At 40.6% G+C, this 24,603-nt stretch overlaps 1 protein-coding gene across 1 annotated transcript in view; it reads left to right on the top strand.

Moving 5' to 3' along the window:
* The window catches only part of DTNA (dystrobrevin alpha), a 161,380-nt gene that overhangs the window by 58,838 nt on the left and 77,939 nt on the right, over nucleotides 1–24,603 (top strand). The window contains exons 4-5 of the mRNA XM_047087002.1: nucleotides 9,336–9,549; nucleotides 21,510–21,595. Of these exons, the coding sequence (XP_046942958.1) occupies nucleotides 9,336–9,549; nucleotides 21,510–21,595 (300 nt within the window). The remainder of the gene's footprint in view (nucleotides 1–9,335; nucleotides 9,550–21,509; nucleotides 21,596–24,603) is intronic.

Genomic DNA, 24,603 nt, shown 5'->3' with positions numbered 1-24,603 from the left:
CAGGGCCTTTGAGGATTGGCATGATATCCTATTTGATTTTACACCAAAAATATGTTGTAGGCCTTTTCTTGAAGCCCTTTCTATTCTATCATGCACCTTACCCAGGAAACTAAAAGTAAAACTAAAATGCGATCTTTGTAGGCTATGATGATTCTCTCCAAGGATCCTTAGCAAAGAGAACCATCTTGGTGATAAAGGTATACTGTGGGAGCAAGGAAGATGTTGACTTTGGAAGCATAAAATAATTTGGTGAGCTACTCAAATGCTGTTCAGATTCATATTTTAGAAAGATGCAGCTCATGGCTCATGAGTGGAAATCAAATACAAAACTTGTCTTTTATTAACATTTTCTTTCCCAACTGCATGTTTGGTCAAGGTGGCTAATATCTTCAGTGTAATCACATGAAAATGCATTTGTTGACCCTGGTGAAGCATGCAACTGAACTGAATTTCTCTTCCCTACTAGCTTTTTAAACACTGTTTTGTCATGATCAAAGACCTGATAGGACATAAAAATAAATTATTTCTTTGAGAAAATCTTAACGACCGGCTAATTTGCACAAGGCTTTCTTGACCACAATTTTCCCGGGATTCTTGTGATACCTTTTATATGAATTCCCCTGGCTCAAGACATCCATTTCCTCTTCTTCCTGTCTCTTGTCTCGTTAAGTCATGCTCACTAGCAGTGGTCCAAACACCCTTGCTCTTCAAAATCACCTAAGGAATAGCCAAAACCTGGGGATACCCTGGCCAAACTCCAGACCTGTGGAATCGGGGGCCACAGTTCGAGACGCACTCGCTGCTCCAAAGAGCACTTCTGATTTTCACCACTGGACTCATTGGCTGTAGACAGGGATGGGAATTAGCTCACATTAGGTATTTTGAAAATGAAACTTAGTATGAAACTTCACGGGATGCAAATTCTCGATCTATTTGCTCACTGAAAAATTAGACAAGTGTCAAATAATGGACAATAGGAAAGGTTACAAAGTGACAGACCCTGCTTCCCAGTACACTCAGCATGTAAACTGTGCTGGCCCAGTCAGGTCAGTGCAAGACCTGGTTGCGCCTTCTTCCTTCATTGTTCTCTGCTCTCGGTCGCTAGATCATCTTCTTCCCGGAGTATCCTCCCCAACTCATCTTTATGTGTCAGATCCTGCTGTGATTCAGAAACCAACTCGAGCCCTACCTCTTCCTCCTCTACACCTTTCCAAAGTTTCCAGCCTGCATAGCATCACTGTATTTTGAACTCCAGTAGTGTTTTGTTTTGTTTTGTTTTTTAATCTGTTCTATGGATGTGGCCCTTTGATGACAGAGTGTCTCATCCTGATGTTCGGTTAGGCCATCTGAACATGTCTCTCCCCGTGGGAATTACAATCCCAGGCTCTCGTATTTTGTTTAGTCCCCTCTAACATCAGGCATAATGTATCGTAGAATCTTTAAAGTTACTGGTTGGATTTCATTTCTTTTCAAAATGTGATGGAATCTCATTTCTTGCTTCCTTTCCCAGCTCTGGATGTATAAGCATATGGCCGTCTCCCTCTGTATGTTAATGCCTGTATGTGCAATAGATGTATGATAAGTTAGTGACACGTTGACATATTCTTTTCTTCTCATGAGCTGAGGCTTTCTGAATTTCAAGATGAGTAGTTGATCTGGAAGTCAACTAAACTAGTCATCACTCTGGTACAGTCTCTTACAGATTTCTATCATCACACCCGTTAAGAGGAAAACAAACCTGAGGGGCACCTGGGTGGCTCAGTTAAGTGTCCAACTTCCGCTCAAGTCATGATCTCACGGCTCAGGAGTTTGAGCCCCACATTGGGCTCTGCGCTGACAGTTCAGAGCCTGGAGCCTGCTTCAGGTTCTGTGTCTCCCTCTTTCTCTGCCTTTCCCCCACTAGCACACTCTCTCTCTCTCTCAAAAACAAAGGAAACACTTTTAAAAAGAGAAAAACAAACCTGAAATTATAGAAGAAATCTTATATTAAGGGACAAACATCTTTATCACTGACAGAGTGGAGCGAAGAACTGAAAGAATTGGGAGGTTATAGTTTTATCGGAATATGAAAGTAAATGTTAATGCCTGTTTTCTCTCAAAAATAAGAATAATGCCTAAACTGTAGATGGTGCTTCAGAGTTTACTCTTTTCCATGTAGTTTCTGTTGTGCCCCAGAACACCTGTAAGAAAGTTTGATATTATTATTCCTGTTGTGCATGAAGAAACACTTGAATCCAAGTCCACGATCTCTAAGCCCATTTTTCTCTGTAAGAGAAACTAGATTGTTGTTGCCTACGCCGTGCTCCTTGCTGGGTCCCTCTGTTCTCCACCACCTGTAAGTTCTGTGTGCTCAGGGACCTGCCTGTCTTCTTCACTCTAATTCTAGAACGCAGAAGAATACTGAAACATAATAAGGGCTGAATAAATACTTATGCATGAAGTTGTTAGTCTCTCTAATGGAAGGCTAAGATAGAAGACTGGTTTTCGCCTGGCTGAGACAATGAGTTTGGAGAGGAACCTGAAGTTGTTCCTGACACTCACAAGGGGACATGTTCTTCTCTCCACCTCCTCACACCCTGCCCATGTGGCAGTCTGACCCACATGGGAGGCTCCTTGAAAGCATTCTTACTTAAATCTAGTTGGCATTTTGAATACTGACTGAGACTTGCATGTGAGAGCTGTCCTAGGAAAAACTCAATGCTTCCATGTGTGCTCCGCTTAGTGCTAAGGGCATCAGAATTTTATTGGAAAACTAAGTGAATGAATCTCCATAATGAACTCTCCTATAAGCCTACAAACATATTTTAATAATCCACTATGTGAATGAACACAGTTCGACACTTCAAACCTGCAGTATAACCTAATCGGAAAAAGCACCTGAACTCGGTTCTCCTAATCTACAGAGTGGTCACAATGGGAAATTCCTGCTGGGGAATTTTCCTGAAAGTCAGGAAACTTAGATCTGGGGAGGAAAGAATTGGTTTCAGGAGAAAGAACCTACCCCCTTTGCTATGGGATTTGATGAGTAAGTCAACATCAGAATTCTCCCTGCTTGCACCTGCTTGTCTCAGAGATTGGAAACCGAATCCTAACAAAGCCTCAGACAACAGTTACCGTCACTTTAAGCAAGGTGGGTGGGGGTTGAGAGGGTATGTGCATGAGCGTACACATACACACATACACACCCCTGTCTACACACTAGAGGGTGTGTGTGTGTGTGTGTGTGTATACATATATATATATACACATATATATATATATATATCCCCAGTGGTATATCAACAGGTTATATCAATTCCCAGCGTAACTGCAATTTACTTTTCTCCCAGGCAAGAAAGCACATCATGATGCAATGAGTGACCTTCTTATAGAAGTGAATCACAACCCCTCTAAAACAATGTATATATACGTGACTATAGAAATCATTCTTTTTTGAGAGAGAGAGAGAGAGAGACAGTGTGTGTGTGTGTGTGTGTGTGTGTGTGTGTGTGAACCAGGGAGAGGGGTGGACGGAGAGAGAGAATCCCAAGCAGGCTCCATGCTCAGCGCAGTGCCCAGCATGGGACTCTCTCCCACGACCCTGGGATCATGACCTGAGCCAAAATCAAGACTCAGACATTCAAGTAACTGAGCCACCCAGGCACCCCATAAATCATTCTTAAACTGCGTAAGTTAACTTATAGTTATCAGCTCCTTGTAACACACTTCACAACCTATGAGAACATAGCAGGCTGTCTTAATGCCAAAGGACAGAGAACCACTGACTGCCAGCATGCCTGTCATACTTAAACTGCCTGGGGATGTTAAAATGCAGTTTCTGGTTCTGGGGTGGGGGCCTAAGATTCTGCATTTCTTTTTTTTTTTTAACGTTTATTTATTTTTGAGACAGAGAGAGGCAGAGCATGAACGGGGGAGGGTCAGAGAGAGAGGGAGACACAGAATCGGAAGCAGGCTCCAGGCTCTGGGCCATCATCAGCCCAGAGCCCGACGCGGGGCTCGAACTCATGGACCATGAGATCGTGACCTGAGCTGAAGTCGGACGCTTAACTGACTGAGCCACCCAGGCGCCCCTAAGATTCTGCATTTCTAATAAGCCTAATGCCTTGTGACTCCAAGTATGGTCCTGGACCAGCTGAGGCAGCACCAGGGAGCTATTTTACAACCTTGTAGGTGATTCCAGTGTGCAGCCATTGTCGAAAGCCACTACACCAAAAGGACAGGAGTTAAGTCGCTATGATTGTTTGTTGACCTTCCCCAGCTGGAAGCCCTTTGAAAGCCGCCTAAAGGTTTCTAAATCTGTGATTATCAGAATCACCTGGAGAGCTTTAGGAAACGCTTTCCCCACCTTCCTAAATTTTGAAATCAGTAAGTGGTATAATGTGGGCTTGGGAATTTTGAGATCGCTACATGCTTTAAAAAAAAAAAAAAAAAAGGTGTCGTGCTTAGATTCACTGACCTGGACCCAATCTCTGTGATGTGGTCCAGGTAAGGCCAGCCCTGGACTAAATAATGAAACAGACTACATCCTAAAGTTTTTTTTTTTTTTTTTTTGATATTCCTACCCTTTCTGTACCCTCTCTTCCATCTTTTACCCTATTTATATGATTCTCCTACTTCTAATAAAGTTTATGACATCAGTCATTTCTACCTAGATATAAATGAGTTTGGTATTTTTGCACTTTTCCCAGAGATACTTGGATTTAAGTCATTGCTAACAGTGAGCTAAAGAGTTCATTTCTGGGGCGCCTGGGTGGCTCGGTCAGTTAGGCCTCCAACTTCAGCTCAGGTCATGATCTCACGGCTAGTGAATTCGAGCCCTGCATTGGGCTCTGTGCTGACTGCTCAGAGCCTGGAGCCTGCTTCAGATTCTGTGACTCCCTCTCTCTCTCTACCCCTCCCCTGCTTATGCTCTCTGTCTCTCAAAAAATAAATAAGTGTTTAAAAAAAAGTTCATTTCCTAAAAAAAAAAAATAGTGTAACATCAGCAAACAGATAAGAAACATTACTTGAGAATAGCAAACTCCTCTCTAGCCACATACAAACACTTCCCCCCACACCCCTGCCTCTGACCAAGCCCTTTTCTACTTAAGATTGCCTGAATTTAAAACAAACTGCTGAAGCTTTGTATATTTCCATTTATTTATGAATACAAACTTTTAGGTATTAATAATGTCCAAAATTAACATTAATATTATTTGTAAGATTCTATGAAGTGCTAAATACTACCGTTAAGAACACGTTTATTTTTGATATGGTTAATGTTAACCAAATAATTTTATTATACAAACTGTTGCCTTATCTAGTATATTAGTATAAAAATGGATGCCGTTTTATAGATGAGGAAACCCCACTTCGTCTCGTCTGTGCCTAATAGCAGGTGCTCTATGACGGACAGTTAAAGCTTGATGGCTATTTAGCAAAGTGTGCACAGTGCCATCTAGTGGTATTCAGTCATCACTGCAAAACCTAAATGTCCATTTTCCAAAGTGATTTTGATGGCTCAAGAGTAAACAAACATCTTTATACAACTGTCAGACTTTTAAAACAGACTTCCTAATAGCTTCCTTATGACTCTAAACTTAGCACATTTCTTATTGCTCCTACTTCATTAAGCAGAAGGCTTGTGATACCTTTTAATAATAATTAATAGGTATTAAATACTTCTATGCACTGAGCACTGAGTTAAGTGCTTTCTATGGATTGTCTCATTTGATCCCCCCAATAACCCTGCAGTGGAACAACTCTTGTTGTCCCCATCTTACAGATGTGGAAACTGAAACTTAAGGACATTAAGTGATTTGCTCAAGGTCACATGGATAGTCGATAGGAGAAGCCAGTCGAAACCCAACCTACCGTCCAGGAACCTGCACTATTCTGCACTGTAATCTGCACCTCCCAAAGCAGTTACCAATGGAATAAAATTTCTGATAAGTCTTTATGAAAGAGGGCCTTCCTCACCAGGTCTCTAATTATCAAACACGGTAAAACCGATTCAAACTCCACTAACTGAGAACGTAACGACAGTTAAACTAAATATTATCTGTCTTTGGGGCTGAGATGTAGTTTGGCCTTCTTTTGTATGGCCAACACGATATATGCTCAAAATTACATGTTAATTAACTTATCGAATTTGGGGGCACTGGGCTGAAAGTTGGGTTTGGATTCACAGACCTTGTAAGTTGATAATGGCGTAGCATGGCTATAGATGAGAAGGTGTTTAATTATCTTAACACTAGTAGTTATCATTTGTTGAGCACCTATGTGCCAAGCTCTGTGACCAGCACCTGTGTATACATTTTCTCTTTTCTCCTCGCTATAACTGTCTCTGGATGGTATTCTCCTCATTTCTAGAAAGGAAACCGTAAAGTATATAGAGGAGGAGTAACTTGCCCACAGTTTTATAATTATTAGTAGAGCCAGGGGTGAAACTTCAATCTTTGTGACTGCAAAATGTGTGTCTTTTGCCACTCTTGGAAAATAAGTATTATAGTGTGCATGATTACAGTTTTCTGTGTACCGCCATCCCTATGCAAAAAGACCATCATCTCTGCTGGGATGACGGTAACAGGCTCCAGCCACTTCCCCCGTGCATGCCTGCCCACCTCCATTGCTTTCTGCCCTTACTGTCCGAAATGATAGTTTTCAGCTGCATTTCTGAGCGTGTCACTCTGTTTAACACCTGTGTCTTCATACTTTTAGTGTAAAGGCCAAAAGATTTGCCGTAGCCACAGTACTCCTCCAGCCTTATCTTATTCCTCTGGGCCCTTCACGACCATCTCGTAATCCCATTTTGTATGTAGCACCCTGTCCACCACAACAGGTCACCATTTCTTATTATCTGTGTAATTGTGAGTCATGTCCAAATCCCCACCTGTTAGTTCCTTGAAGCAGGAACAACATCTTTGCATCCTGCACCCAGACGTATCCCCAAGGACTAGATCCAGAGGATCTGTACATCAAACATAAAGGGAATAATTATAGGAACCCAGTTCCTGCAGAAATTAATTTAATTCCTCAAGAAGTTAATTAAACAAACAAACAAACAAACAAACAAACAAAAACTTATAGATGCCGTCTACCTGGAAGTACCTTGGATGCTGACTTGAAAAATTGGATAAATAGCATTAAGAAATACAAATAATTTCCTTGTAGGACATACAGAGAAGGTTATAAATTTGGAATCCCATAAGTCTGAGTTTATCCAAATCTAATAGATATGTAAGTATTTCAGTTAGAAAGTGATTTGTATTCTTCTGTCCCAAATAAGAGATATGCTGGAAAGTTGTTTTATTCTGTTTTTTTTTTTTTTTTTTTTTTTTAGTTTTACATGATTTACATTGTACCTTTGTTCAAGTGCAACATATTGTCCTGTGTGTCAGGCATTACCACTTTTGAATTCATGATTTTTCCCATGTAAGGAGCACTGTCCTCACTCTGTAGATGGGGACAATGAAGCTCTATGTCTTCAAGGCTATGAGGGCATGCACTTGAAGTAGAAGGGCCGTATTTAGACCTCGGTCTTTGGACTTCAAGTCCAGTGCTCATTTGGACTCCCAAGTCCAGAAGTTCAATACATGTTAGTGTTTTTTTAATATAGTGTCAGAAATGAGTAAAGAAGCAGGAAACTAAAACTTACGAGTAAGTAGAAACGCATACGTGGAGGGCACATTTTTCAGGAACTGAAACCTAAGTGTGTATTTCATTGAGAAAGACAACATACTTAGTTTCAAGAGCAAAAACATGATGAAAAGTGAACCTTAAATATGGCGAAGTTGTGGGGACACTGGAATTCTCATATGTTGTTGATGTAGATGTGAAATACCACAACTATATTGGAACACACCTGGGGAGTTTCTCAAACATTCAACATATACCAACCATACAACCTAGCCCATTTCATTTCCAAGTATTTACCAAGAGAAATGGAGCTTATGTCTATACAAACATTTGTACGTGGCTGTTCATAGCAACTTCATTCATAATAACCCCAAACTGAAACAACTCAAGTGTCTATCAACAGGTGAGTTGAAAACCAAATTGTGATCTATCCACGAACAGAATGCTATTCAACAATATTAAGGAACAAACTATTAATACATGCAACAACGCGGATGACTCTCAAAGTAATTATACCAAGTAAAAGGATCCAGACAAAATAAAAGTACGTACCGCATGAGTACCATGCTATCTAGAATCCTGGAAAACCATTTTGGAAAGTATATCTGTGGTTGCCTGGGGTGAGGAGTGGGCTGGATTAAAAGGAACCAGAGGAAACCTTTGGGATGGAGACGATCACTGTCCTGATTGTGGCAATGCTTTCTGGGGTGTTATAACAAGGCTTGAGCATGACCAGGGAAGAAATAGAAATGGAATTCTTGACACTAGTGAAAGTAACCATGACTTAAGTTCTATGAGTTAGTCAATAGTGTAGCCAAGAAGCTGTTCTTGACCAGGTTAAATAAGTGATCCGTGACTTAATTCTGCTGATAACTTTTCCTTTTTCCCCTGCCTGTCTTCCCACCTTCCTTAACTTTCTCTTTTTTTTATTTCAAACCTTATACTATGAAAAATATATAAATAAATTAAAATATTTTAAATAAACGCAGGTTTGATATCTTTTCGAATGCTAGAATTTAAGTGCTGGCTTTGTGTCTCTTTCTTTCAAGGGGTCGGTGTGTACAGTGGGAAAATGCTTTAAAGCCAGAGAGACTTGTTAATTTTAATCACAAGTGCCATACACTTCAAAGTTGCTAAGAAACTAGATCTTAAATGTTCTCACCACAAAAAAAGAAATTATAATTCTGGGACATGATGTGTTAGCTAATGCTAGGGTGATAATCACATTGCAATATATAAATCTATCAAATCAATATGTTGTATACCTTGAAGTTACACATACACGATGTTGTATGTCGACAGTTTTTATTTCAGCGTTTTTTGAAAATGACGTGGATAGACGTGGATTTGAATACCAGTTTTGCCATTGACTGGCCTTGGACCCTTGCATTTGTCAGTTAACTTCCCTGGTCCTCAGTTTCTCATATGTAATGTAAAGATAGTAGCTGCATTTCAAGGGTCACGTTGAAGATTAGAAGTAACTATCTACTGTGGTTTTCAGGAAATAATTTTCTTGGTATTATACACGGTACATCAAGTCTTTGAGATCATGCACTGTCTATGTACATTTGCTTATGTCAACCCCTACAAGAGTTGAACTCATATTGAGGACTTTGAGGTGCCTTGACAAAATAGGACAGATGGTACGTGTAAAATAATGAGTTTACCTTTCCCTGCATTTTGGGCTGATGTGTCCCCTCTGCTTTAATTGTATGTAGTGCACCTGGTGGACATTTGGAACGTCATAGAAGCGTTGCGGGAAAATGCTCTGAACAACCTGGACCCTAACATAGAACTCAGTGTGGCCCGCTTGGAGGCTGTGCTTTCCACCATTTTCTACCAGCTCAACAAACGGATGCCGACCACTCACCAAATCCAGGTGGAACAGTCCATCAGCCTCCTGCTTAACTTCCTGCTGGCAGCCTTTGATCCGTAAGCTCCCTCTGAATAGCTGTTCCTCTCTGCATGTTTGGTCTCTCCCTCCTCTTGTCCTTCTTGGTCTCTTCCAAATGATTTTCTAGAGTAGCTAGCTGCCTCTTTTTCTTGATCAGAAACTTATCTCAATAAAATCTGTCTGTGTTTAACATAAATTTTAAATGCCATGGGGGAAAAAAACAGTAAAAAAGTGCCATAGGAAATTGAGGACAATTGTATTTTGTATGCTGACCTTTGTTGAACTCATCCCATGCTTCCTAAAAGCTACAGGGGCTTGAAAGTGTCGCACGATGGCATGCCTGTGGAGCAGTTTAATGAAGCGTGCAGTGGAAGGACGTTTTCAACTCTCCTCTTTGCAGATTGCCTAAGACAGTGTTTCTGAGGTGTCATAACAAGATCCTAGAGCAAACAGAGAGATCGAAGAGGGTTTCTTGATCAGCCTAGTGAAAGGAGCCATGGCTTGCGTTAAATGGATCAGTCAATAATGTGCCACGTAAAACAGTGTAATGCCTTCCGCACATGATAATTAAATCTCAGCCTCGTTATCTTATAATTTTGTCTCATAGAATGAGAGAATTTCAGAGCTGGCTGAAATATTAAAGACTGTTCTTCCAATTCTCTCATTTTACAGATGAAGGACCTGAAGCACAAAGAGGCTGTCCCTTGACCAGTGTCTCTCAGCGTGTTAGTGGCAGAGTAGGGATTTAGGTATTCAGCTAAGATTTCTTTTCCAAGGCATATGTGGCAGCCTTGTGAAATGTAAAAACTCCCCTGAATTACTTTATCAGCCTAAGATTTCAAAAGGTCTTTGGCTGATTGCCTTTAGTCTAGATATGGTATCAGCATCCCCACTTTCACTACTGGTTTTGAATATTAAAACGGAAAATTGCTAACTTGACCTTTCAGCAATCACATTTTAAGACTCTCAAAAGATTTTGCTTAGTCTCATTGTCTGGCCAATGCTTGGGAATATCTAAGCCTGGCACTGGAGATGTTCCAGCCAGGCTAATGTTATTATGCCGCTCACGAAAGCTACCAGCTGTCACTTTACAACCTAGAGTGGTAACAGAATTATCCGTGCTTGGTTTGACCTGTGTAGAGTATTGTCTCATGATGTTTAAATTTTGAGTAATTCTCGACTTGAAATAAACAGTTCTGAAACAAGCAGTCCGGCTTGATAGATCCCATGCTTAGCCTGTGCAGAATTCAGAACTGATGTACTGCTTTGGCCTAATCACTATGGTAACCAAGTGGCAGGCAGGTAGAGAAGGCTATGGTTCCACATGACAGGTGACAGAATGGAGCCAGGCTATGGAATTTCTGTAATGGCATTTCCATCCTCCCCCCTTGACAAGAGCACAGAAGCTTTCAGACTTCCCACTAGTCTTCAGGGGGCTTATTTGTTATAAGTGGAACAACGGAGAATGTAAAAAGAAAAATAGAATTCTTGCCAGATCTTAGAGTATTGCTGGAGGATTCATAAGGAATCAAAGATAAAAAAATAATTGTATCCACTCCATAAATATAGAAACTGGGCCAGATTAATATTAAGGAAGGAGGACCTTGTGAAATATGTTAGAGTTATAATATATACATGTCTCATATTTTATATGACATATCATATCTCAGTATTTCTCATAACATGAGAAATATACAATAGAGTTAGATTTTTCACTTCTGTTTAGAAATATTGGGAAGATCACTTTTAAAAAATAGGGCTGTAGATGTTCTCTAAGTAGCTACTGATAATTATTTCAAGGTTGATGAATGCTAAGCTTAAAGACTATCCCAAGGTCAGGAGCCATCAACGTGAACATTCACATGGAATATCTGTTTGGTTCTTACTCTTCTTACAGATAAAAAGGGCCCTGATGTATACTTTCAGTAATCTCATTATAGTAGATTTTTTAAAACATCCACATAGAGAAATCTCATTTTACAGATTTACAGACACATCCATATAGAGACCCCAGTCTACAGATGCTTCTGCCTTCTCTGTTTTGGCATTGCAAATGAGTATAGGCAGTTCTGCTGATTCTCAAACTTCCATCTGATGGCTTTTGAAAATCTAGACGATGTGGGATGTGAGCCATAAGGAAGTATCAGTAGCTGGAAAGAGACTATAACCGGAAATATTCACTTAAAAGTGAATGTAAGAAGCGAAACTTAAGAATAAAATGAATGTTCAATTCAATTTCTTATAATAGTAAACTCCTGTTTCTCCAAATGAGATCCAGTATGGAAATCTGATGTTGCTTCCTACCACCTATCCCACGACAGAACCCAAGCATTTAAGGGAGCCTTCTGCATTTTGGTAGACGTGAATGAGCCTAGTACATCAAGGATATGCTGTTGCTCTTATAGAATCACTGAAACATTTGGGAGATTTTCTCATTTGCTGTAATTTGAATGAACATTTAAAAAAAACCAAAAAAGTCTAAAATAAAAATTTAAACTTGCATTCTAAAGAGATTATATATATGTGTATATTTTTTTTGAAGGAAGGACAGTATAGCAATTTAAATTCATGAAGACTGAAAATAAGAACTTGCATTCAGAGAAACTTGGTCATTATTTTGGCAATGCCTTCAAATTCACCAGACCCAGCTGGTGGAGTCTTCCATGAATATGGTAACCTGAAATGAGGTTCAAAGCCCACTGCACTTGCCTGTATCCTTGAGAACCAGACTTGCCTTCTCGCAACCATACCTCCCCCAAAATATCACTCTTTCACTTCTCTCCCCAGAGAAACACCTGCGTCTCAGTCCTCCCCCAGACATGCTCACTGCAGACCACAGCTAGCGTCCTGGTTGCAAGGTTTCTCCACCAACTCAGCCTCTTAGAAGATAGAGGGCATTGCTACAGATGTAGGATGATTTCTCGAATGTTAGGAGCTAGGATTCATGCCCAGAGACTATGCTTATGTTTGCCATTCTGTCTCTGAATATCAGTCCCTTGAGTCTAGAAGATGTTTTTCCTGACTTTCCTCCTAAAAATGGCTATATCCTAGCAAGAGTCAACCAGTGGTCGATGACCAATCAACTTCTAAGCAGACCTTTCCATCCCAGACACTGTCTCCTCCAGAGTCCCTAGGAAAATGACAGGTGTACCTGGGAAGGGTGGGAAAGGTGTCAGAATCGGGGATGAGGGACTGAGAGTGAAGAATTAGAAAACAGCCAGAGCCAGTCTCTGTATCTCATCTCTTTTCTTCTGCACACCCCAGGAATTAGCCTGCCTCTTTCCCTTATTTGCTAACAACCTGGAGGCAGCTTTTCTTCCCACTGTTAACTATTATTTTTTAGGAAAACTGAGAGTAACAAAAGAAAAACAACATGGCAGAAAGTTACAAGATGACAATCATTTTTTTCAACAGCTTTATTGAGGTATAATTGTGACCTTGACACTACTTCTTAAAAGTCTATATTGACCTTTCAAAGAGATGGGGTCACAAACTGATCCGCTGTGAAGCTCTTCACCTCTCATGGCTGAGTTGACCCCCCTCCTCCCCAGGTCCTACTGTTCCTTTCAAATGATTTTGTTATTCTTTTATGGTGCATGTCTTCCTATTTATATGACTGCCTCCCACAAGCTACTATACAGTGGGACCATGGCTTACTCTTTGTATCCACAGCACCTGAGACAATGTCCAGCTCATAATGAATCTACGAATGAATGAATGAATGAATGAATGAATGAATGAATGAATACAGATCAAAGATTGACTTTTCTTAGCTCAACACACTAATTTCTTTTCATTCTTTTTCTGAAACTAAGTCCTCCTTAATCTCTAATATATTACCAAGACTAGGGAGTCCAGGTTTGCTCTGTCACCTAGATTCATACCCTCTATTTTTACTTCTGTTCCACAAGAGAAGAAAACAGACGGCTGCGACTACTAGTGTGGGAGTATCCTATTTTCACAAAAGACTTCCCTGTAGTTCTCGTACTCCCTTCTTCATTTCTTGGGAAACATGAACAACAACTTTAGTCTGTTGACTTAATCTCATTTCAATTCACTAGAATCTTCTTTCTTAGGGAAGTTCTTCCTAAGGTAGATTAGGTGACGGTGGCCTTGTTTTTAGCAAATGTTATTTTCACATATATTCAGCCATGCAAATCTCATAGGAGGAAAGGGTAAAGATGAAAAAGAATGGTGGTGTTCCTCTTCTCAGGTGTCATGCTATATTCTTAAAGCCAGTTCTCCAATGATAGTAATAATGTACTAATGTAATCAGTAATTATATATACTAATAGTGATTATGTACTAATGTAATTAGTAATCATATTACTCATTGTGGTAATAGCTAATACCATTTATTGTTTGCCCACAGTCCTACTGGTTGGGCACTAAGGGATTATAACTTTTCAGGTTGAGTAAGCGATACGGCTGGGACATGTGGAGGTTACATAGTGTGTAGGTAATACAGTGTCACACTAGGTGAGGTCAGTGGGGAAGAAGAATCATTTGTTTCAGGCATCAGTGTAAGTTCAGCTGTATTCATGCTTTCTATTACATTTTTAAATGAGAAATTAAGGTACTTTTCCCCCCAAACTTACCCAGCTTTTACAGGATATTTTTATGTTGCCCACATTCCTAACCTTTCCAGTTTGTGGTACTCAGACATGTCTGACAGAGTGTATGTGAAGGAAATATTTGGACTTAACACATATTACATTGTAGATTTAGAGTCAGTTTTATGACAGCCATCCAGAATTCCAAATCTATCATATAATAGTCTTTCACAGAGAATACAGAATCCTCTGTTTGACATATTGCACCTTGCTGAGCCATTTGAACATCCACTCCCACTCCTGAGCTTCCCCACACACCCCCTCCAATGCTATGAAAGGTACCACAGCACTATTTCAGACTCGTGGATATAAAATATTCTGGAACTCTGCCCAAATCCGTCTGCCTTTTGAGTTTAAAAAATAATTTTGATGTTTAATGCAAGATGTAGTACAAAGTACACAGCCCTTTCTCTGCGCACCAGTGAGATGGATGGTTCACATTTGAGGCTGTGTGGTTGTGTGAGAGCAAAGGAAAAAGAGACGAGGTCTATAAAATCAAATGTTCTTTTTTCTTTTTATTGTCTATACGGCTAGAACTAGATATTTAACCTAGTGTTTGCTTGGTGATTTTCTTTCGTACCACGTCTTAAACTCAAGACTTCCACGGAACATTCTCCTCTAATCGCTAAAATTTTGTTCTAGTAGAAAATACTTTGTTTCAAGGTTCCTGCTTGTCACGAAAATAGACTCTCTCTGAAGAATTTCCACAATTGTAGATAAAATGAACATTCTTAATGTCACTTGCCTTTATGTCAGACTTCCACTTTGCGTGAGTGGCAAAAAAGAGTTTCATAGGGGTAAAGGAGATATGTCCACAGTATTGCCTCCTTCCATGCTGGAGAAACTCCCGGCAAACTCGCGTGGCCAGGTGTTATGACGAATTCTTTCCCCAAATGTTTTGCTAACATGATGGGAAGGCCAGAGAGATGCCACAGCCAATTAAGGGATTTCTATCTGTGCACATGTTAACTTCATCATCCCCCAAATAAGAGTAATTATGTATGTGCTTACTTCCAAATTCAAGGTGTCACATGACCGCACAACCTAATATTATGGACCGTAAGGCCAATCTTCATGATTTTTCTCAAGCATTTTAGTATTTCTCAATAGAAAACTTAAGTGGTAAATCGAAAAAAAAAATCCTTTTCACGTGTGCATCCATTAACTTAACTAACGTATATTAAGAACTTGCTTTGCACTGGGTGCCATGATAGGCTGGGGATGAAAGATGAGTGGGGTGAGGTCCCTACCCTCTGAAAAACATGCTGTATTAAAACTAACCGGTGTCGGGGTGCCTGAGAGCTCTGTTGTTAGGTGTCTGACTTCAGCTCAGGTCACAGTCTCACAGTTCATGAGTTCAAGCCCCTCACTGGGCTTTGTACTGACAGTACGGAGCCTGCTTGGGCTTCTCTCTCTCTTCCTCTCTATTTGCCCCTCTCCCACTGTCTCTCTCTCTTTCAAAATAAATAAACTCTAAAAAAAATATGAATGAGTTTTGATTCTTTTTCTCCGATAAACTATGAGCAAACTGAGGGTGGGAGCCATACCTTATTCATCTTTAGATCCCCAACCTGTGAGACATGGTCAATAAATAATTGCTGAGTTATGAAATGAGTGATCCCTATGAACAAAATGACTCCCAGATAGAGAAATGAGTTACGATAGAGGCATGTTTTGGAAGAAAGAGGAGGAAACAATTTTCTCAGTTAATTAAGCTACCAAAATGTGCGAGAAAGAGAAATTTGAGTTCTGTGCTCATCAAAATGCTTACCAAATGTTTTTGTGAAATATGTTGGTAAAAGAAGAGCTTCTGGTTTCAGTGCTCTCAAATAGAAAAATAATTCCATCAGCCTGTTCCAAATAGAGTCAGAATCCAAATCTCACTTTCAAGGACTTAAAATTTATCATGAGATTCTCTAATTTCAAACAGGAAACTCACTTGGCAACTTGGAGAAAATTTACATTCTGTTCTGAATTCAGCCTAGCATCTCAGACCTATCAATATCTATTTGTTGTTTTTCCTTCTTGTCAAAAGCAGATTTTCCCTCCCAGACAAATTTTCCCTAAAACTAATACCTTCTTAGTTAAAAGAAATCAGTTTCTCTCTTTTTGAGGTCATGAAAAAAGCCCAGTGTAATAGTTACTTTTTACTATGATGAATGAGTCAAACCTTAAAGTAATGTATGTTTTTAAGACAGACACTCTACAAATCTCTGTATATATTTTAACTAAAGGGTGTTTTCTTATTTCCATTTTTTAATATTTTTAAAATGTTTATTTATTTATTTTGAAGGGGGGAGGGTAGGAGGGTGAGAAAGAGAGAGGGAGGGAGGGAGAGAGAGAGAGAGAGAGAGAGAGAGAGAGAGAGAGAGAATCCCAAGCAAGCTCCATCCTGCCAGCACAGACCCCAACATGGAGCTCAATCTCATGAACCGTGAGATCATGACCTGAGCTGAAAACAAGAGTCAGATGCTTAAATAACTGAGCCACCCAGGCGCCCTCTTGTTTCCATTTTGATTGGTTACCTCTTAGGAAAATTTGGAAGTTTTCAGAGTGAAAAAACAAAGTATAAGGGAAATAAAAGATTTAAGGAAACCTTGATTTATAAAGCAATTTCGGTTTGCACTTTTGCTAATTTTCTGATTGTCTTAAATACCTTTCAAGGTGTTAATTACGCACCAGCATAGCAATTTAATTGGGTAGTTTTTTACCTCAAGCTAAATAGGAAAGTAGAGTTTGTATTGGCAAAAGCTTCCGGCTGATTGGCCTAAAAAAATAGAATATATTCCATTCTGCTAAAAACCAAATAGTGGGAAAAAAAGAGGAAAGCATGTATTATGCGTTGTGTTCCTGCTCTACATTAAAAGGGAAAATATTAAAATAAAATTTTTACTTAAAAAAATTTTTTTTAACGTTTATTTATTTTGGGGACAGAGAGAGACAGAGCATGAACGGGGGAGGGGCAGAGAGAGGGAGAGACACAGAATCTGAAACAGGCTCCAGGCTCTGAGCCATCAGCCCAGAGCCCCACGCGGGGCTCGAACTCACGGACCCCGAGATCGTGACCTGAGCTGAAGTCGGACGCTCAACCGACTGAGCCACCCAGGCGGCCCTAAAATTTTTACTTTAAAAGTACAATTTTTTAAACAAAAAATGATAGGCCAGTAGTACATTTCACTTTAAAGTTTTTGCTGTACCTTCTACACTACCAATCAGTCAACTGCGCTAGCAACTTTTCTCCACCAAGAATGGCTCATTGTCAGTCTTGTCATTGATTCGAAGGCCCAGCCCACCCATCAAATGGACGGTTCTGATAGATACACTGTATACTGCATGCAGTATTCGCAAACATACCTGGCTCTGCTCTTTCTTTAGATGGCGATTAGAACTGCACGTGGGGAAACGTGGGTGGCTCAGTCCGTTAAGCGTCTGACTTCAGCTCAAGTCATGATCTCAAGGTCCTTGAGTTCTGTGCTGACAGCTCAGAGCCTGGAGCCTGCTTTGGATTCTGTATCTCCCTCTCTCTCTGCCCCTCCCCGGCTCATGCTCTGTCTTTCTTTCAAAAATAAGTAAACATAATTTTTTTTTTTAAAAAAAGGCACACATGAAGTTGGAGATGTGCTGCCATAGCTCTTAGTACAAACAGAAGCATAGACTTTTTCTAGCACTCTTCCTAGTGTTGCCGTTCCAAGGCTGTTTGGCCTGCAGCATTAGGGACAATCTACGTTTTTCATCCTCAGTACACTTTGGCAGGTCTTCTTCCGGAATTGTGGCCGACGGCCAACATTCCATATGGGCAGTTTTACTGCTTTACTCCTAGAGGCATTGCGTGTGCAGACTCACTTTGGAACAATATGCTGCTTTCCTGCTGGTTTGCACTAGACTCCTGGGAGTTTTCTGTTATCCATCCTCCTGAGCTTGACTTTCCACTTCCTAGATACTTAAGGGATTTCCCGATCTGTTTGTGAATCACACGGCCCCGTTAGGGATGATACCTGATGAGCACAACTCTTGTACTTCTCCCCTCGGGGTGCACCGATGTCTCCCTACTCCTTACTTGCATTGTTAATGCCACTTTCTTTCTCTCTCTCTCTCTCTCTCTCTCTCTCTCTCTCTCTCTCTCTCTCTCACACACACACACACACACAGGACCCTGATCCCAAGATGAGTTTAAGTAATGGCCCTCGGTGTGGAATCTTGTCAAACGTCTTTAGAAAATCTCTCTCCCCAACCTTTTCTTCATCCTGTTTTATCTACTGAAAATGTTCTTTAAAAAGATCCATTTGTATTTAAGTCCTTGGTGTGTCCCCCTTTTCCATTGTGACATCATTCGTCTCCACTCACTCCTTAAATTCCTTCAAGATTTATCCACTGCTAGGGCTGAGCAAGGTCTAAATTCACCCACTATTGGTGTGCTTATGGAGATCTACATTCCTGCATACCCCCTGAATCCTTCTTTGTGACCAGGGTCACCTTTGCAATATGGCACAGTGGCTTGCATAACAATACATTCCAGTGGCCTAATTTCACCCTTGAGTTCCTGCAAAACTCTCATTGAACTGCCCTCCACTTGGTGATTTATCTAGATTTATTGTGTCAATTTGGCAGAATAGCTCTGATACAACCACTCCTGGATGTAATAGCATTAATCTTGCATTTCCAAGAACAATACAGAACTGGCGATCTCCCTAGGATCTTCTTCATTAAAAGCTAAGGCTTAAGAATTCATCTGTGAGCTATCATCATTTCATCCTGTGGAGAACTCTCTGTTCCATCATTATCTGTGGTCTATCCTCTTTCTTGAGTTAAATTGTTCTCTCTGATTCATTGAAAGAAACTTGTATTGCTCTTGAAATCTCACATATAATGCTCCTCAATTTCTCTGCATTTTGAAGGAAACCTTATCATTGGCATTTCTCCTGTTCTTCCACATTTTGTAGATTTCCCTGTTCTCATAATTTGAACCATGTTTCAGCTTAGGAAAGGGAACTAATGATTTCCTAGAATAAATTTTTGATACTTCAAGTTATCCATGCAGTTGGGAATACAATGCACATGGAATAATTCTGAATGAGGTTTTTTTTTGACAAAAGCATCGCGTTTTTATTACAGCTTACCTGCTCCCAAATTAGCAAACAACTAAATGAGTGGCCATTTGCAATTCTAGGGGCACCTATTATAAAGATTGATAGTCATTAATTAATATAAGAAATATATTGTTCACTAATTATGGGGGAGACGAAGTACAAGGCTGTAGGAATTCAACTAATTGAGAAGACATATATGGCCTCTGCCCCCAGGAATCTCACAGTGTGGGGTCAAATTACATGCAGATATGTAAATAAACAAAGGTCGCTCAGTGTGATAGGTGCCAAATAGTAAGTAGAAGTGGAGGGAAGAGCATTTGCCTGCACATCCAGGGGAAAAGCTGTTTTCAGAGCAAATGGAGTGATGATATATGGAGCTGAGTCTTTGATGAACAGGTGACAGAGTCCTGGGCAAAAGGTGGTAGGAAGGGCAGGGGCATTGAACATGGGACTATGGAGTGAGGTTCAACAGAAATGGTAGCAGGGAAGACTGGAGAACACAGATAAACTTGTAATCATAGCCTGTAGGCAAACGGAAGCAATTAGAGTTTTAAATAATGAAATAATATCATCAGGGTGCCTGGGTGGCTCAGTTGATTGAGCATCCGACTTCGGCTCAGGTCACGATCTCTCCGTCTGTGGGTTCGAGCCCCACGTTGGACTCTGTGCTGCCAGCTCAGAGCCTGGAGCCTGCTTCGGGTTCCATGATTCCCTCTCTCTCAGCACTGCCCCCCCCCTTGCATACTGTCTCTCTCTCTTTTCTCTCTCAAAAGTAAACATAAAAAAAAAATAATATGGTCGATTTTGTGATGTGAGTGTGCAAGCAGAGAGATCATTTTAAGAAATTATTACAGTGTTTAAGCAAGAGCCGATAAAGCAATGACAGTTGGAATGCAAAGCAGGGAATGGCCTTAATGTACAGTTCAGACATATATTTGAGTCCCTCACACATTTGAGGTGGTGGTGAATTAAGGAAGAGAACAAAGTCAAGGTTAACCCCTTCCCCAGAGTTCATTTTTGGGTAACTAGGTGCATGGTGAGTCTGACAACCGGAAGAGGGACTAACAACCAGAGCAGATAGTAGTGGGTTGGTCTGAGTATTATGGGAGGGCTTTGTAAGGATAACGAGCTCTACCTTGAACACACTTAGTTTGACATGAGGTATCCGATAACTAATTACATACATCTGGTGCTTAGGCTTAGAAATATAAATGGGAGAGCAAACAGCATAGGGCTCAGTCACTTTCACATTCTGGCTGGCTGTATTTGAGGTACTATGCTAAGAATGACAGCAGCAAGGGTGAATAACATCATCTATCTCTGGAGTCTAATAAGGAACAAAGACACAATTGTTTATTGCACCTTATTCTTCTAAAATGTCATATATATGGATCTTAGTCATATAAATGATTTATTCTGTGTATTAAACCCTTGTCAGTACTGACTTTACTTACGTTTAAGCCACATTATTATTTAAAATAACTCTGTTGATCATTCTTAAGAGTAGCAACTATCAGAGAAATGAGTTACTAATGTGATACACTTTCTGATTCCAAGGATACAAGAAAGAACAGTTTATCCCAGCTGCAAAATCATTTAGCTGAAATATTATACTTCTTACAGTGTGCCCTTTATATCACATTTTGTGAAGGACAAGTCAGTTACACTTCCTGAATCGATGAAGATTTGGCAGCTCTAATGTCAATTTGGTAGAAGGAGCTCAAACAGAGCTCTTACTTTTGCCCCTTTAAAATATCAACTCTCTTTGGAAAGTAAATGTATCACACAAACACAGTCAGCTTGTGGGTAGGAAATGATGGGTGAAGAAAAAAAAGGTGTGATGGAAAAATCCCCATAGTTACTCTAATAAAATTCAGGAATTCTCCTACCAAAAATGTTTTTTTCCTGAAACCATGTTTAATTAAATTATGGAGACTGTGGAATCATCATGCATAAAATTATTTTATGAAACCCCAAGTGAAAATCATGTTCTGTAATTGTAATCCATGGCTAAATAGTACATATCCCTCTAGCGGCCAGCTCATGCTTTGAACAAGTGACATAGACAAAGAATAACTTGAAGATGCTGCTATCTCTTGAAAAAATGAAACATTGAATAGTCAGCTTTTCAGAAACTTGTGTTCAGTTGTATTCATGGTCTTTTCTAAAATGGATATGTTCACATAATGTATGCAGCTACAGTGTCCTATGATTTCTACAGAACAGAAAATGTCAAATCGCATTACTGGAAGTTCTCCAAATGACATCTTTTTTTTTTTTTTTTCTGTTATTAAACAGGGAAGGCCATGGTAAAATTTCAGTATTTGCTGTCAAAATGGCTTTAGCCACGTTGTGTGGAGGGAAGATCATGGACAAATTAAGATGTAAGTTATTCTTTGTGTCTCTCTTTGCCAATCCCTCCCGTATACCATTCTCCTTTCCCCATGTCCTCTGTGTCCTGCCGCCCACTTTGACTTTCCTCATTCTACGAGAGCTACTTGAGATACAGTCTTCGTGGATCTTTGCATTGTGTCAAAGAAATATTTTCATATTAGGTAAATGTTAATGATATTAATATTTTCCTTCTACTTATGGATTATTATGTTACAACCTGTTGAGTATCACCCACTAGGCTTTTTGTAATACTAAAGTAAGATATATACTCTTTCAAGTTGATTGTACTGTACTGCCTCACAGGTATAAGTCCATCATCACAGGGACATGAAGGCCATGTCGGGAAGCCTTCTTTTTTTAGGTAATCCAAAGCCAAAACTCCTGGCACATTTCCTCATTATTCTCAGCCGGTGCTGTTCAAGTCACTGGGAATTCCGAAGGTTTCAAAATAGACATTTCCAGGGTTACAGGCATAAGAATCACACAGAGATGCTATAGACTGAGAATTAACTGGATTCCAATAAAAATGTGATAGCTAGGGTGCATCGAGTGATTGTGGGCCTTTTATGTACATTTTGTCACTAAATGTGGTAGTTTTTTTTTTTAATTTTTTTTTCAACGTTTATTTATTTTTGGGACAGAGAGAGACAGAGCATGAACGGGGGAGGGGCAGAGAGAGAGAGGGAGACACAGAATCGGAAACAGGCTCCAGGCTCCGAGCCATCAGCCCAGAGCCCGACGTGGGGCTCGAACTCACGGACCGCGAGATTGTGACCTGGCTGAAGTCGGACGCTTAACCGACTGCGCCACCCAGGCGCCCCAAAATGTGGTAGTTTTTTAACCAGGAAAACACAGGCATTTGGTTTGCTTTCGGTAAAGAAGCTGAGACTCGGGTAGAATGAAGTCATTAGAGCTAAGATGGTACCAGGATTTGAACGTGACTTTTTTTTTTTTCTCTAGTGGTTCTGAAATTTTCGGATCTATAGAATCATCTGGAGAGCTTTTTAAACTATAGATTTCTGGGTACCACTCCCAGAGTTTTTGATTCAGAAGACCGAAGGTGGGACTCGGGGACAAGAATTTTCATTTCTAACTATTTCTAAGTGATGCAGTGTTTAAAAGAAAAATTTCCACTTAACCCTTTCCCTTACCTGAAATACTATGGGTTTGGGCTATAATGCTGTGTGGGAAAGGAGCACTGTCATGGAACCGGGAACCCCAGCTGCAAGCCCAGCCGTGTGACTAATTTGCTGAGTTATTCTGTGGACATTACCTCACTTCTTTAGTCCTCAGCTCCCATCTCTGTCCCAAACTTGGGGATTTTGTTAGACGCCCGGAGGTTCCCTCCCAGTTCTAATCATCTGTGATTCGCCGCCTCCAGGCTCTTTTCTCACCTGCTGCCTGTCAGCTTTTGAGTGTGATCTCTTGCTTCTTGATGCACCAAGACTGAAAAATGAAGGAAGATACAGAAAGGAAAAAAAAAAAATCCTCTGGAATTTCCCCAGACATGCTGCACAGCAGAGTTCTGTCATTGGGCCAGTAGATAAGTGGTGGAAGGCACATGGAAACCCCACAACCACACATCTCCCCTCACCCTGGGAACCTCCTTTCATGGACTAGCCAAGTGAAGTAAGGATTCAGAGAAGCCCAAGCAGACCTGACAAGGGAGAGTTTAGTTTCTCTTTAGTTACCCGAAAGAGATTTTGAAAATTAAAAACTATCTGCCTCAGTGCTTAATTGAGGATAGTAGTGAAATGAGAAGGTGATGGGACCAATGTCCTTTTTAAAAAAAAAAAAATTTTTTTTAATGTTTATTCATTTTTGAGACAGAGAGAGACACAGCATGAGCAGGGAAGGGGCAGAGAGAGAGGGAGACACAGAATGTGAAGCAGGCTCCAGGCTCTGAGCTGTCAGCACAGAGCCCGACGCGGGGCTCGAACTCACTAACTGTGAGATCATGACCTGAGCCGAAGTGGGACACTTAACCAACTGAGCCACCCAGGCGCCCCCCAATGTCCTTTTTTGAAATATAGCTCCAGAGTAATCCAGGAAGCATTTCCTTCGGGGTTCGGCTGAGAGGAGAAAGTTTAGCGAAATGAACCAGGGCAGAGGAAAAAATCTTGAGGGCCTTGCCTGATGATCTCATGTCATGATTGGCCACTTATGCTGAGGACATCAGATACTTTTTCTTTTTAAGTCTTGAGAAACATTTCCAAATACTTACTCAATGTTATATTAATAGGCACATAGACAAAAGGATTCCATATTAAAATACGTTTGAGGAACACTAAAAGAACCAGTTTTCTGACCTTCCTTGGGGTCCTTGGGGCCTTGCATGAACCAGGCTAACTAATGCTGTGCCAGCAAGGTTCACAGTGCTGTGCATCCCTCCATTCAGGCTTCCTCAGTGTCAGATTTTGTCCCTCTGCTGGGGGAAAAAGGATACTGCAATCTCAAGAGTCCCATCTCACTCCAGAGGTCCCCAGCCCCCAGTGTGGCATCAGAAACCAGTTGCTACACCAGTTACTGGTAACAAGAAAGGGGTGCCCATGATGGTGAGGGAGGAGCCCACCTCTGCCCCCTGGGCTGGGAAAGGCCTCTGCTTTCCCTTCTTAGCCCAGGAAGAAACTTGGGGTCAATAAAGACAAAGGGAATGGTTGTTAGGTAAACAAGCAACCTGTGTCTGCAGAGTTAAGCTCAAGGTAACTAAGTTTCTGAGCAGACCTTCACCAAGTGTCAAAACCCGGCACATCCAGGAATTCAAAGCAAACAATGTAATTGCGAGGGTGCTTTCTCCTCACCCCACCATCAGAGAGCAAAGCATGCATGCTATCTGTGGCCAAAGTAAATCCTTTTCAGCACAGTGAAAGAAGTTAAACGCATGAGTCTCACTGGGAGTAAACTATGTTCTCCAGTCTGCGGAAATAAGTTTCGGTGTCACGACTTCTGTAGAACCACAAAAACAGAGAGTGTGATCTTGAGATATATCACATTGCCC

This window comes from Lynx rufus, unplaced genomic scaffold (genome assembly GCF_022079265.1).
Source record: "Lynx rufus isolate CCGP_SWC_20201006 ecotype Redwood Valley unplaced genomic scaffold, mLynRuf1.p SCAF_22, whole genome shotgun sequence".
Classification (NCBI taxonomy): Eukaryota; Metazoa; Chordata; class Mammalia; order Carnivora; family Felidae; genus Lynx; species Lynx rufus.
This window is presented reverse-complemented; position numbering and strand designations above follow the sequence as displayed.